The 15,299-nt window shown below is 37.0% G+C and overlaps 2 protein-coding genes across 5 annotated transcripts in view; one reads left to right on the forward strand and one right to left on the reverse strand.

Annotated features, from left to right (window-relative positions):
• Nucleotides 1-7,674, reverse strand: part of vps13d (vacuolar protein sorting 13 homolog D) — a 39,517-nt gene extending 31,843 nt beyond the window's left edge. For 3 of the 4 annotated variants that reach the window (XM_077714769.1, XM_077714761.1, XM_077714753.1), the window contains exons 1-16: nt 7,202-7,674; nt 6,334-6,497; nt 5,844-5,921; nt 5,011-5,201; nt 4,313-4,393; nt 3,938-4,054; nt 3,584-3,688; nt 2,936-3,106; nt 2,777-2,877; nt 2,544-2,712; nt 1,728-1,829; nt 1,434-1,626; nt 1,108-1,290; nt 516-646; nt 363-417; nt 58-225 (exon numbers count right to left, since the gene is read on the reverse strand). In XM_077714769.1, coding sequence (XP_077570895.1) covers nt 58-225; nt 363-417; nt 516-646; nt 1,108-1,290; nt 1,434-1,626; nt 1,728-1,829; nt 2,544-2,712; nt 2,777-2,877; nt 2,936-3,106; nt 3,584-3,688; nt 3,938-4,054; nt 4,313-4,393; nt 5,011-5,201; nt 5,844-5,921; nt 6,334-6,430 — 1,942 coding nt within the window. In that variant the 5' untranslated portion in view covers nt 6,431-6,497; nt 7,202-7,674. The remainder of the gene's footprint in view (nt 1-57; nt 226-362; nt 418-515; nt 647-1,107; nt 1,291-1,433; nt 1,627-1,727; nt 1,830-2,543; nt 2,713-2,776; nt 2,878-2,935; nt 3,107-3,583; nt 3,689-3,937; nt 4,055-4,312; nt 4,394-5,010; nt 5,202-5,843; nt 5,922-6,333; nt 6,498-7,201) is intronic. The other variant, XM_077714777.1, reaches the window with a different exon arrangement.
• Nucleotides 7,675-8,361: 687 nt separating this feature from the next.
• Nucleotides 8,362-13,605, forward strand: lactbl1a (lactamase, beta-like 1a). Its single transcript, XM_077725390.1, has 7 exons — nt 8,362-8,583; nt 8,675-8,817; nt 9,461-9,564; nt 10,442-10,599; nt 10,682-10,896; nt 11,452-11,557; nt 12,048-13,605. The coding sequence occupies exons 2-7, from the start codon at nt 8,712-8,714 to the stop codon at nt 13,024-13,026; spliced, it is 1,668 nt and encodes a 555-aa protein (XP_077581516.1). The 5' UTR covers nt 8,362-8,583; nt 8,675-8,711; the 3' UTR covers nt 13,027-13,605.
• Nucleotides 13,606-15,299: the final 1,694 nt, after the last annotated feature.

The raw sequence follows: 15,299 nt of genomic DNA on the forward strand, positions 1-15,299 counted from the left end.
TTACATCACATTAGTCATTACAAATACAACCGAGTGACGAAAATAGCATCGACTCACCAGAAGAATGGACACGTCCTTTATAAAAGAACTCTGTGACTTTTTTGATTGCTTGTGGGTTGTAGATGATGTTTAGTGGGCTAGTGTTCACTTCCAGTCTTCTTTCAAACTTTGACCTCAAAGGGTTACGCTCATAAATCATTTCAAACACTGGCGATGAAACACTTTCTGCATTCAAAATCCGTGACAAAAGAGAGCAAACATCGAATGTCAAGTCTACAATAAATGTAACTCAAGGTACCCATTTGATAAAAGTGTCAATTAAAGTGTATTTATGTTGAATTTGACAAAAAAATACACTTTACCTGGATTTCTACTGGGCTGCCCAGGTGTCTGATTAACAGCAATGACAACCATGTCCTGCACGCATAAAAGTCATGTTAAATGAACAATTTTAATTTTAATTTCTAATGCTACGCCTGCATACAGCCAGGCTTCCGCCATAGTCTATCACTTACTGATTTTGGAGAGACCAATACAGGGAAGATGGTGCCATGTGTGGTCAAGTCTCTGAGAAACAAACCACCCAGCTTTACAGATAATGAAGAAGACTCTGATCGAGGCAAAGACTCCAAAACCACTTTCACCTCTGTGGACATGACAAGACATCATGATAAGATACAGTCATACCTCTACCTACAAGTGCCTCTCGGTATAAAATTGTCAGGTTGTGAAATCTAAGATCCAAGTTCCAAATCTCCCCAAGACATAAATGCCTTTCTTGTATCCATTATTTGATTTTGAAATTGTCCCTGTAACATTCCTCCCACAACAACAACTCTCTTTTGTCAGCCGTTTGTCGTCAACATTAACTTCCTCTTTACTGTATTGTACTACTGCACAAATAGATTTTTTTTGGTCGCTTGTTATTGTTATTGTACTTGTCATTTTAATACATTAATAAATGATTTTCTTGCTTTTGGGGCACCGGTGAGAATAGGGGGCCAAGTTTCAATTGTGTGTATGTGATTGTTTGAAGATAATAAATAAATAAAAACGCTTCATCAAGAAGTTGATCATCCTCAATTACATTCAAAATGTTCCTCTTACCAGAAACCTCTAGCTGGATGACGCCACTCTCATGTGGTATATTGTCTTTGGTATCCTGATGAAAAAGAGTAACTCCACCTTTCTCCAGTAAAAACTCCAGGCGAGCAAACAAGTAATCTCGCCTCGTAAATGTGTTGAGAGTGTGGGAGTCTTCCAGTGGATCAAAAAAGTCATCGGTTTCTGCTATGGGGGGGAAATAAAGCCAATAACACAAAGAATAGTCATGTTGTGTTTCCAATCTACTCTACAGGCCAGTGTTCTCATCAGTTTTCTGTGCAAAACCTAAAATGATTCAGATGGCAACCCTAAATGTTAATGTAGCTCACCCAGAATATCCCACGAGGACGGGCTTGGGAGAAGCCCGTCAGGGTTTTTGTCTGGGTCCATAGAATCACCATACCAGCCGCCCCAGCCGGGAAACCATGACTGTAGGTATTGGATCATACCAGAGCTCCCACTCTTAGGAATGGATGTAGTGGGTGAACAGGGCTGGGGCTCACTACTGGACTCTCGGACAGTCTGTGTGGGAAAAAAAAAAGTTACGAGTCAAAGAGTTTTTGTTGTTGTTTTTAAATATGTGCTATATTGTTTAATCTGGGAATTTTTGTGTGAGTTATCACCTCAACAATCTCTTCCTGTTTTCGGAACCAATCATGGACAATTTCTCGTAGAATCCGTAGCTCTTCTATGGTTTGCTCCTCTTCTACTCGCTCTATCTCTCTCTAATTGACAAAGGGGAAAAGTCAGAAATGAATTTAGAATATTTTAAAAATTAATAGCAGCAGATGTAGATATAACAATATAAAAAAAATAAGGTGAGCGTCAGTATCATGATATTTGCTTGTAACCAAGTTCCCAACTAATACATATCTTACATTCTTCAATGTGAATTTTAATGAGTTTGCCACTGGTCGACGTCCAATTCATTAAAACTGGGGAGCAGACACCAAATGAACAAGCTCTCCCACTTCAATCGGATTGGATGTCTACAGCCGTCAATGTCAGTTTGCTATGAAGTTAGTTCAAAGTTTAAAATCTAGTTAAATATAAAATAACAATAAAAACTAACTATAGATAAGGAAAAAAGTATATTTAAATTATTTTATTTATTGTTTTACCCCCTATTTTTAAGTAAATTAAAAAAATACGAAAGTTAGAAAATAATTGCCATTTCGAAACTCAAAGAGACTATTTGGAATATTTTCAGCAAATGTCTCTTGAACACACACTGACTATAAAAATAATTGTCAATTAATTGGATCATCAATTAGTGGTCTGTTTGTTACTAAATCACAGCAGCCTTAATTGTCAAATACAATAGCCACCCAAAGACACCATAGCTATTATGTGGCCCATTGCAAAGACAACATGACTTTGACGCCCAAGGATTATTCATTCCTTTACATTTGTGAAATCTAACCACCACAGCACAGTACCTCTTCTTGGGGACTCAATGGGACTCCTTTGAGTTTTCGGAAGTACAGGCTCGTATAAGTTTGAACATCTCGGGCCCTCTGTAGGGCAAAGCTCCAATTTCTTCGATGCCGCTGTTCCCTGATCTCACTCAGATTTGCCTCAATGGCAAATAGCCACCATTGTCTGCAGCTAAGGAAAAATGTAAAGATGTCAACAGATTAGAAAATGCAACTTAGCCTCAGAGCTGTCTTACTTTCCAGAGACGATACAGTTTGGCCTCCATTTTCGGTAAATCATTTCCCTTTCCCGGCGGTATAGTTCTTTGAGAAATGCCATGATTTGTTGGTATTGGACCTGAAAGAACTTGTTTGAAAAAACAATCCATACAACTAGGTAGCATAATGATACAAACCTGAGACAAGCGCAAGGACATAGTTTCTAGCTGAACGTGGCCTTGAATCCGTGGTGTGTGTCGAAATCTAAGAGGCTCCTTGGAAGCATTTCTTCTTAGCAATACAGACGCAGACACTGGTTCAAATATATATTGATGCGGCCATGTCTTCATACATTGGGTCATTGCTTCCTGCATGTTCACAAAATGGATATATAAAAAAAAATTCTTGGACTTGTACCAGAAGGAATAGAAAAAAGTGATTAATTGACTGTAGGGTTTGTTTAGCTGTTGGTAAAAAGTAATTGCACAACTTTAGCTACAAGATAATGCCCTTATATGTCTGATTTTATACAAGTAATTAAACAACAGTAGTCTATATATACATATATATATACATATATATATATATATACATACATATATATATATATATATATATATATATATATATATATATATATATATATATATATATATATATATATATATATATATATATATATATATATATGTATATATATATATATATATATATATATATATATATACACATACATATATATATACATATACATATATATATACATATATATATACATATACACATGCAGATTCACATGTAGATACAAATACACAACAGTCACCTATTAACCAGTAAATTCTGACCTGAATTTGATTAATAGGCAGTTTTGCTAGCATTTCACATTCTGTATCCCAGTAGATTCTGAAATCTTCAATCTCTAGCTGCTTTTGTCGAAAGGGATTCGAGGCCTACGGAAAGGAAAAACACAGTATCTTCAAACCTTTTGTTAACCAAATACAGTGTGTTGAGTTGAGACGCAGTAGTCCAGAATCCTGAATATTGTGCCTAAATAAAATAAACAGTTAATGAAAATGAATTATAAGGTGATGAACATTTCAATATTGGGAAATAAATACAATTTATGATGCAGAAAAGTGTGTACTTTAATTTTTCATCACCTACTACACCAGCCACTGGTGGAGTCCTTTACTACTTACCGTAGCTTTGGAAGGATTCTGAGCAGAAATATTATTGACGCATACACCAAAGGAGAAGGGCTTCTCTGGTTTGCAGGTGTCATCTTCAAATCTCAAGTGCACATCCTGGATGTTCAGCTAACCAAATGCATCCAAAAATTAGTTAGACCATTTGAAATCTATAAAATCTACATCATTTGTACGGAGGCAACAGTGAAAGCCACCCGCCAAAAAAGACAATATTTGAACTACTTCAGTGGTACTACTAATATCAATAGTAGAAGAATTACTTAGTCAATGTTGTTTTTATGTTAACATTTATGCAATTACTCATTAAACATTCAGGTTTCATGCAGCAAATGAAAATTACATTTGGAAAGCGCCAGGTCCAATTACCTCAATGTTTTCCACAATCCTTGTTACCACTGAGGCAGTAACAGTGTACCAGTAGGACTCTCCTTTTTGTTCACATTCACTCTGAAGGAAAATCAGAAAAAAAATTCGCTCACAAGAGTGCCTGAGCCTATCCAAACTGACTTTGGCCAATAGGCATTGACGTCAATCTCAAAGAATTATTTCAATAACATCCCATTCAAGGCATGTAAACAATACTTGAAACATTAGGATTACAAAATACCCCATAAAGAAAAAAAATGGCAAAATACAACAAGCTTAAATATATCTGAAGTTAAAGACTAATAAGAACTGCATCCATAATAGGATTTAAAATACAAAATAAAACAGCAAAATTAGGAAAACCATGAGTTTGTCATTTTTTAATGTATAAAAACTCAAGTGTTAGATTTATAAATATTTGATGCGTTAAAAATGTAAACAATATTAGCAAAAGATTTATTACACCTAAGATATTGTCTTCTTTTACAAATGACCACAACATATAATCTGTGAATACTATATCAACACACCTGGGATGGTAGAGAATGAGTTAAGGACTGCTCGCTATCTAAGGATACCAATTGAGTAACGCAAGCAATGCCACATTAGTCGGAAACAAACAAATGTGCTAAGAGATGAAAAATGTGGGCTTGTGTTTTTATTTTGGCTTGTTTACACAGGTACAGCTGTCCACCTACTTTGAATTTGTCTTCCAGAGTCTTAAGGAGGTATTTTTTGCGCTCCCTCTGCTCCTCTTTTTCCTTCTCATCATCATACTCCTGGGGAATAGCAGGTCCAATAATAAGGTGAAGCTGGGACATGGAGATAACCCATGGGTCACTGTGAGGCCGATAAAACGGGATCTGCAGTGTGATTTTTCCAATGAAGCCTAGGAACATAAGATCATTTAAAGAGCCTGTTTTAACCTTTTCTACTATACTTCATTGATTGCAATTCCTGGCCTTGAGGTCATATCATGTCCCACATTATGTAAGAAACCACCAGCTAATGGGACCTGGAAAAGTAATTTCAAAAGACAATGCCTAAATGCTGCCAGAATGTATGTTTTATTAAAATACATAAAAAATGTATTTGGGGGAATCCATAGGTACAAGAATAACAATAATAATGTAATAAGAAAATATATCAATATAACTCTGCAATTGCCTGGCCAATTCATGTATCTCACCAACTGCTAATTTTGGGCTGAGATAGACACCAGCACCCCTGTGGTCCTCGTGAGGATAAGCACCTCAAAAAAATTTGTAAATGAATACAAAGATTGGACGCCGAGGTGAGAGTTAAGGGTTGCTGAACCTGTGGCCTTAAGATCCTGCCCCTATGGGCCCAGTTTCAGGACAGGGAGAGTATGAAACATACATAAAATGAAGTGCAGAGTAATAATCGTCTTAATGTGATAAAATATTTCAGTTAGTGTGCAAATTTCTTCCGCCACTAATTGGACGTCTAGCATCGTCATTGGCATTAAAAGAGTTTAATTTAGCATGATTTGGTCAAACCAAAATCTCACCTGTTTTGACCTCAAAGGGCAAGTCAAATTCTCTGAGGGCATCTTTCCTCAGAGGTAGGTTCTCTAATTCAACTGCACCTGAAGAGTAAGAAAAAGTATTGTATGCATTGGCAGCAATGTTGACAACACCCTTAATTAAACATGTACTATAAATCATGTATATCGCAGGCGCAATGTATAATAATGTATGTATATACTACAAAAAAATAGACATGAACTGTCTTCTATGTGTCAATACTTTAACATTTAAAAAATGTCATATTCGTTCATCTCTTTGAGCCCTGCCATTGGCTGGCAACTTATCGATGGGATAGGCTCCAGCACCCTGCTGCCACCTTCATGAGGATAATCAGGTCAGAAAAAGAATTGAATGAATTCAAAGGAATTGAAATAAAAGCCATTTTAAATTGTACCATGAATATATACTGAGAGACCTGATTTTATATGTTGTGGTTACCTAATCTGGTGCATCAATATTTTATATAATTACCCTTGAGGAGTGCGATGGAGAGCTGATCTGTGTTTAAGTTGCTGACATATTTTCCCAAGTAAGTGTTTAGAACCCACGCAACAAGGCCTTCCAACATCCTGTTGGTTCAGTGATGCCTCTTCTCAAAATGGGGGTAGACAAAAGGACAGCTCTCATGGAGGTGTCTGAAAAACATACAAGAAAAATATACATGGTAGAACTCTCAAATACAATAATGTCCATTTGATTGACCTTTTCCTTTCCACGATTAACCCTTTAGAAGTGTTCTAAATTGTACAAGAAAAAAAAGAACAATGTGATGTCCACATACCATCACATTGTGTTTTGATGCCAGGCCCAAGTTTTTTTTTAACTACTCAAACCTTGCCCTATAAAAGGTTCACTGCTAACTAACTATTGCAGAGCTAAGTACACACTAAAGTAAAGGCCTCAAAGTTCAAATTTATGCAGTGCCAGGACAGAGAGTTAATCACTTTTCTGATGCTTCATACCTGGATGTTTAATCCGTTTATAAGGCTAGTGACTATTTTGAGTATGCGAAAAAATGTAACCTCCTACAGACCAGGCATACCATATGTGAACATGACATTTTAGGTCATTGCCCTAACATTATCAACAATATTCACTGTTAAGATTTGGCCTATAGCACCGGCCAACATAACTCAAAAACATCAAATTTGTCCGATATGTCATAAGATGTGATGGACACACATGTGGACACCTGGTCTAATGATATATAACTGTATATATGATTAATCATGTAAATGTATGAATTAAATGCAATCTTAATAAAATATGAAATGAAAAGGTAAATACATTCTGCTTATGCTTGCATTGAAGTGCATAAAAAAGAATGTCACAAACTCACCGCCAGAGAAATGTGTTGCTTTCCATTGATCAGTCTTTCGTTGTTTTCATAATTATGATGCCTATCTTTGTTTGCTTGCCACTGGTACTGACAGTGCTGTCAGTAACACACAAGGCAGATCTAGTGACGGATATTGTTTTAAAATAACACTAAACAAGAGTTAAACCAGAACTGTATAAAACAAAAAAAGACAAACCAAACAAACGGAGATAGCAGGGAACTCCAAAGCCAAGGTGGCTCCGAAAGGGCAAGGTTGTAGTCCACACTCCACAGCTAACTAATAAGCTAAAACTAGCCAGACAATATTGATGTCACCGTTCAAATAAACCCCACATTTGAGAAGGGAGTTAGAAGAAAAATACTCTAAAGTCATCCGTTTTCATGGAAAACAAAGTTAATTCAGATCAAAAAATATATTTCAGACCATTTTAGATCTGTGTCGCACGATGTTATAACCATTGGACTTGTAACTTATACTTCCTGTCACGTGATCAAAACAAATCTTTGACGGCTTGCTCTGCTTCGTCTTCTTCTTCTATGGTTTTATGATGGTTATTATCCCTCATGCCAGATTGTTGACATCTATCGTTTTCTTTTGTGATTCTTCCATCACAAGTGAAAATTATTGAACTTTTCTTTCGATTGCCGTCAATTGAATTGTTAGTTCAACATAGAATTTAAGTTAGGACGCCGGTTTGAATGGATGACGTAAAAAGTATATCAAGGGTTTGATTTCCTTTTTTACCAATTGACTTGCATTAAGTAAACGATCCAGCAGATGGGAGTGTTGTCAAAAAATCTCTTTGCCACTCATTTACATTGACGCTTTTAGACGTTCAATTCATTTTGACTGGCAGGGGTGAAGGAACAAATACTTATTCGTCCCACCCAGTCAAAATGAACTGGATTCCTTAGTCCCGTCAGGCGAAATGAAAACAAGCCAGTCTTCACATTTTACTTAAATTAAACATGTGGTCAATGGCAATGAATCCTTTAAAAACTATGAAATGAAGGGAAAAAATATTCTCTTACAAAGGGTTAAAGGTGACAATTGGCACTTTTTGATTTTCTACTTGTCCAGATGGAGCTCTGACTTGTCCTTCTTGGTCACGAGTCGTCCAGGGACATCATCGGATTTGGCTACAAGGTGGTTTCCTTGCAGATTATGATGTCACTGGAGAGTTTGCAATGACCATTAAGGGATCAAGATTAAGTCCATGGAGGAGGAGGTTGTGTACAAAGTATTTACGGTACTTCCTCCAGGTTTTCAGGATTCACCCTCAAGGAACCTATACAAGATTTTTTCTTTCTTTCTGTGCTGTTAAAACATATCAATCACAAAGTGTAAGATGATCACAAATAAACCTGCTTTCCATCCTCTGGTAAGCTTGATCTTTTCTAATAATAAAAGTTGAACATCTTATTTAATGAAATTATTATTAGTTTTTAACTACTATTACGTTTTCCCCATAGATTGTGCTATAATTTGCCAGATCAAATTTTGATAAAAATGAAGGTAAAATGGACCATGTTGGGCATGGTCGTCTTCTTCCTGCTTTCTGTGATTATGACCGTCTGCTTTATTTGGCAATACAGGCTACCAAAGTTGAAGACAGGTAATTTCTCCCATGAAAATATTGAACCCATGTTTTTTTTTTATGTTAGATTGCTTGTTTATTATACTCATTTGCATGAGCTGTAGTTGGATTACATAAAGCGGTTACAGGATTATAAACTGGGTGTGAAAGGGGGTGAAAAAAATATATGGGTTAAAGCAGGGGTCGGGAACCTTTTTGACAAAGAGAGCCATAAACAATTCATATTTTCAAACATTATTCCTTGAGAGCCATATACAGAATTTAAAAGTAAAAATACATGAAAATGTGAGCATTTATTATTCATTTCACCACTTTAAAAGTAAAAAAAAAAGTGCATTCTTTTGAGAACTTTTTTTCACTGTTGCTAATCGATGAGTATCAATGTGAGGATGCATTCAGAGTCTAATGAAGAAAAAAATATGATTTAAAAAGGCGCTAGAGATAGTTTTGGCGCCACAGTGCCGGAGTGACGCTCCCATTGGTGCATCCGAGATTTAGCTCTCTCACCAGCGGTTCCCATATTTTACCACACAGGTTCGCGAAGAGCCATATACACCCATCAAAAGAGACACATATGGCTCCCTACCCTTGGGTTAAAGGATGAGTTTCTGATAGGGGAAAAAAAGGCAAACTAAAGTGGAATTATTCCTCATTTTTCTAGTTGTTGGCATGGCAGAAATAGAAACTGAAGAGATGTGTCCACGTTACCCTGAACCTGTGCCCCTCAAACATCCCATTACATCCCTGAGAGTGGCTTTAGAGAAGGTAAAGTATATATTTTTTATTTCTTGTAAGTCTTTGTCAAGATTGACATCTATGCCTGTTCACATCATTCACATTGCAACATGCGGCTACAAAATGTTGCAAGTTCTCGTATTAGACCAAAGGGTTATTCATTTTTTTCCACAAAATGTTCCATTTATTGCCATGGATTTAACTGGCAGCCAGTACTTCGGTTGATTTGGAACTCCTTTTGCCCTGTGATTGGCTGGCCACTAATTTAGGGTGTCTAGCTGCTCCATCACCACCCGCAATCCTTAAGAGAATAAGCAGTACAGAAAATAAGTGCATGATTAATCCTTGAAATACCCCAGAATCAACAGCAAAAGACACAATATAAATTGGAAGTAATATGGATATTTTGCAAAACAACAGTCAGTGAGCCCTCAATGTACCAAAAATCAAGAGGATGTGACCTATTAACAACATGTCATCTGGTTAGGCCCTCCATATTAACAAGAAATGACCCCGAAATGCAGCAAAATCAACAGAAAGTGACCTATTAATAAGATGTCATTTGGATATGGCCCACCATCAACAGAATGTGATGGCAAAATGTAGCATAATCAACAGTAAAGACCTATCATTCAGATATGAATTTGCCTCAAACTCAATGGGAAGCAACCCCAATGGGAAGTGATCCAATATTAATAGAAAGTAACCCCGAAATGTACAGGAATTAACACTGGGCAATCCCCCGATATTAAAAGTAAGTGACCCAGAAATTCCCCACAATCAACAGAGTTACCCGTAGTAGTTACTGACCCTCAGTGCTGAGTACCCCCATGCAAAAATATCAATTTTTATTTTAGTTTGTACAGTAATCATTCTTATCTTACTTTTTTCAACTTTTACCTTCCAGGTGGATTTACTTCTCAGGAGCAATGTTGACCCCATCAAGCTTCCGGCAATATCTGCCATTTTGGTTTTGAATGACTCTATCCTGTGGAATGGTAACTTTGGCAAAAAGAACATAAGTGACCAAAAGTCTCCAGCACCAAATGAATATACAGTTTACAGGTGAGCTGATGTTTACTCAAAACATAGTGGAAATCCATGTGCTAATGAGTACACAAAGTCCTACTTCTTGAATCCTTCACAGAATTGGAAGCCTATCCAAGATATTTCCCACTCTGATGCTGTACAAGCTGTGGGAAGATGGGCTGGTGGGCTCACTTGATGATCCAGTAGAAATGTACATAAAGAACTTTACAATTAAGAATCCGCTGGGTAGAGAAGGAGAGTCAAAATTATTGTCGCGGAGGCCCATCAACAGGACTGCTATTACCTTACGAAGAATGGCCAGCAATCTTTCTGGTAAGATTAATGGCAGTAGATATCCAATTTGCAGATATCTGGCCACCACAAAAATGTGTTTTGTCAAATCAGCAATTTTCTTGTTTTAGTCGTCTAATGAGCTCAGGTATAAATATGACACATTAGCCTAGGCTTTACATTTTAGCTGTAAAAAGTGAATTGGAATAAAAAAAATATGCATTGACATAAGTTGGACTATGAATATCATATAACTACTGTTTGCAACTGCATCATTGTTTTAAAGGAAATATTTTAAAATGTGAAAAAGATAAAAATATTTACTGCCTTTTTCTCCATCAAAAGTAGAAAATAAGAGAAAAAAGAAATGAAACTGTATTTATCATTAAGAGGCCCAAAATAAGAGGATTTTGACAGTTTTTAGCTCAACAATGTATTTCAAATCTGAAAAATTGATTGACTATTACTGTAAATTAGTTGCTGATTAACAGCAAGCCTATGCAATCAAAATGCATTTGATGTTTTGTTGCCGTTAACGACTGCAAATTAGTCAAACAACTGTCTGTTTTTTTAGTCATATAAATGATCATTTTACAGGATTGCCCCGAAGATTAAGGTCAACTAATCTTCTTTGGAACAAAGACACAAATGCAGCTCTTCATTTGTTACAAGATGATGTCCTTATTGCAGATCCTGGAACAAAGTAATAGTCTTTCCTTTTACTTTTTCTAATTTCATGAGTGAGTAAAGATGTGTAGTACTCTAATTTAACCCCTTACAGGACACTTATTTAACCCCGGTGTGAGTGGTTGGCGCGTCTGCTTCATAGCTCTGGGGTCCTGGGTTCGAATCCAGGTCAGTCCACCTGCGTGGAGTTTATGTTTTACCCGGTCCTGCGTGTGTTTCCTCTGTGTACTCCGGTTTCCTCCCACATTCCAAAAACATTCATGGTAGGCTGATTGGACACTTTAAATTGTCCCTCGGTATTAATGGGCATGGTTGTCAGTCTCCTTGTGCCCTGTAATTGCCTGGCCACAGATTCAGGGTGTCCCCTGCCAATTTTTGTTTCATATTTAAAACATATGTAAGTTTGCAATCCTTGAATGTCACATTTTTCCCCCCCTCTCTCTAACTTACCAAAAATAACAATAAAAATGTGTGTTGACAGTGTTAAATGCCCTTCTTACCAACAGATGCCACTACAGTAACGTCGCCTTTTCCTTACTGGCCAACATCCTCGCTGAGAAGATAACAGGAATGGACTTTGAAAAGTGGATAGCCCGTAATATTCTGCATCGGCTCAGCTTGAAGAACACTGGTTTTGACATGACTTTGGCCATTCAGAAGGAGATGGCAGTGGGCGTCTACAGCAGCGGCCAGCCGGCTCCCCTTTACAACTTGGGCTGGTATCGACCCGCTGGTCAGATGTTCTCTACCACGGCGGACATGGCAAAGCTAATAAAGGCCTTGCTGGGCTCAGAAAGTAGGACGTTGCTCAGAAAAGACACCCTCAACACTATGCTAACCCCACTTTTCCAATGCCAAACTGGCTATTTTGCCAATTCCACCGGCACACCGTGGGAGATCAACCAACATCTTGGCTATGACGTGGTGAGGAAAGACGGTGACTTGGATGGCTATGCTGCCTCTCTGTCACTAGTGCCACAACTCAAAGTAGGAATGGTGGTCCTCATAGCAGGGGTCCGACCTTCAGACCAGGATATAGTGAGGCAAGTCTACAATATCCTCATCCCTGCATTGGAAAGTGCTTTCAGAGATGCCGAACTGATTCCCAAACCACCACCCGACACTTTTCCGTATATAGGTTTTTTCACTTATAGGAATATGACTTTCTATGAGATTAAAGTGGTCTCGAACGGGGGTCTGGTCATGCAACAGTTTGGACCACAGGTGCAGAGTACTATCCTAAGCAATTACCAAACTATCCAATTGCAGTACCTTCAGGAAAGAGTGTTTAGAGTTGTGTTCAAAAGTCCATATCCTTGCCGATTAAAGGTCAACAGTGCCTACGTCTCATTGGAGGCCCAAGACAGACAGCTTTTTAACTTTTACCCCTTCAACAAACAAGGAGTTTCACCAGGTTTTGATTCGCCGGGACTTAATACTTATAAAGTCATGAGGATAGCTAGCAGACCATACTTTACCACATAGGAAATTGCAGCTATCAGGTTATTGTAAAACAAATATTTTTAAACAATCATGGGCTTTTTTTGTCCCATACTTTAAATGTTAACTTTTTATGAGGTACTCATTTAACTCTTAGGCTGCTACTGACAGGACTAGATGTCCAATTAATTCTGACTAGGAGAAGCGAATGAATGTTCATTTAGTATGATTATTCGCCCCTCCCATTCAAAATGGATTGGACATCTGGCACTGAAATATGAGCATTCATAGACTCCCCTCAGTTTAACTGAATTGGATATCTATTTTTATTAAATACCATGACAAAATTGATAAAGAAAAAAACTTTTGAATGTTGTTAGGGCCATAAAGCATCTGGTTTAAGATAAGACTTAATTTTGTTATCAACATTTTATTAATTGATCATTTATTTCTTCAATGTAATCTCATATAAAAACATTCATTTTTTCATTTTCTGAACCGCTATGTCCTCATTAGAATCACGGAGGGTTCTGGAGCCAATTCCAGCTGACTTTGGGCCTGAGGCGGGGGACAACATTCGGTTCGGAAAATGAGATGAGTTGAATAAATGAGAACTATTTTATATCCTTTAGAATTGTCTTCTTAACCAGCATTAAAAGCTAGCTTCTACTCACTAGAAAAATCGAACATTAATATTTATGCCAAAACATGAAATGAATCATGTCATATAAATCTCACTTATCATATGTAAGATATTGGCTATGCTAGTTCATTACATACGTAGCAGAACATCGTCCTCACCAACAGTGTGTCATGTCAGTGACTTCACTGCAAAGGTCATTACTTATACTCATTTATTTACAATCCATAATATTACACATTAAATATACAATATTAGGTATGAATAAAAACAGAAGTCGTGCCTCAATTTACAAAGTTAATTTTTCCCTAACTTGAATTGCATTACTTTATATGTAAACTCTGTAATTGGTCCTCAAAACAAAAGACAAAAGTAAACCTTTGGAAAACGATTAGTCTCCCACTTTTGTATGAAAGATGTGAGACACAAAAATGAAAGACAATTATTTATTAATGTATAAAAAATGAATGACAAGCATGCAAAAACATTTTCTATTAGTCCAGGAGTACAGTGCAGTGTTAGGAGGAAGCCAGACGAACACATGCACATAAACACTTATCTAAACAACTTAAATAAAATGCCAAAGGAGTAAGTCTGTCCATCTTGCCGTTCAGTAAAGAGAAGCCATGCCAAGGAGTCGTCGCTTTTATTGCTTCCTTCTTCATCAAAAGCGTAGCAATGGGGGTGGATAACGCCATTATGGCGGTCATTGCCTTGCAATGACAGTCAACCGTATGCCACTTTATCTTGTTTTTCTTCGAAGGGTAACAGAGCCCAGCTTACTCAATTCATTCGCACCAATAATTTTAAATAAAGAACTCTGTGACGACAAATGGGGGTCAAAAGAGAGTTGTTTTGGAATACTCCAATGGGAAGTAAAAAGGCCGTAATTCTACCGTGACAATTTTAAAATAACATAACAGATACGGGAAATGCATTTACGTTTTGGGAGATTTTATATTTTTGGACGGTCATATGGTGATCAAAGGGTTTTGTCACCTGAAATTTTTGTAGATGATTTGCAAGAGAGGTAACACCTGCAAATGATGTTCAACCCATACACTATTTTCTGGACTATAAGTTGTGCTTTTTTTGCATAGTTTGGCAGGGGTCTGTGATTTATACTCAGCTGTGACTTTTGCATGTTTTTTTCCCCCTCTCTCGCTACTACACCTATTGTTTTTTTTCTAAGGATATAGTTATCTGAAAAACGTATGTTAACTGATAACTATTTAGCCCATTGTTCTTCATTTTACTACTATTAAATACATTTTTTCTTGGTTTATGATATAATAAAAGGTTTCCCTCCCATATATGTTACTTAAACTCAAGTGTGTCGTGTATTTCCTTGGCTGATACACCTCATATTCAGGTGCGACTTACATTTAAAAAAAATACGGCGTTTCATTGAATACACAACAAACTTTAGTGTTCCAACTTAAAAAAAAGATTGTTTTTAAGCAAATGAATGCTAATAACTTACAATTTTATGGCTGTGACTAGTTCCAAAAGAGCTGAGACAGATGGCCAAAACAACTGCGTTAATTGCTCACTCATCAAACTTGGCTAGTACTTGTGAACAAGTTGGGTGTCTTAGATGGGTATAAAAGGGGTGTTCTGGAATTGCTCAGTTGCTTGTTTAAGGAGGAAAGATGCAGTGAGGGTCACCTCTAAGTGA

Source organism: Stigmatopora nigra, chromosome 1, assembly GCF_051989575.1.
Source record: "Stigmatopora nigra isolate UIUO_SnigA chromosome 1, RoL_Snig_1.1, whole genome shotgun sequence".
NCBI classification, from domain to species: Eukaryota; Metazoa; Chordata; class Actinopteri; order Syngnathiformes; family Syngnathidae; genus Stigmatopora; species Stigmatopora nigra.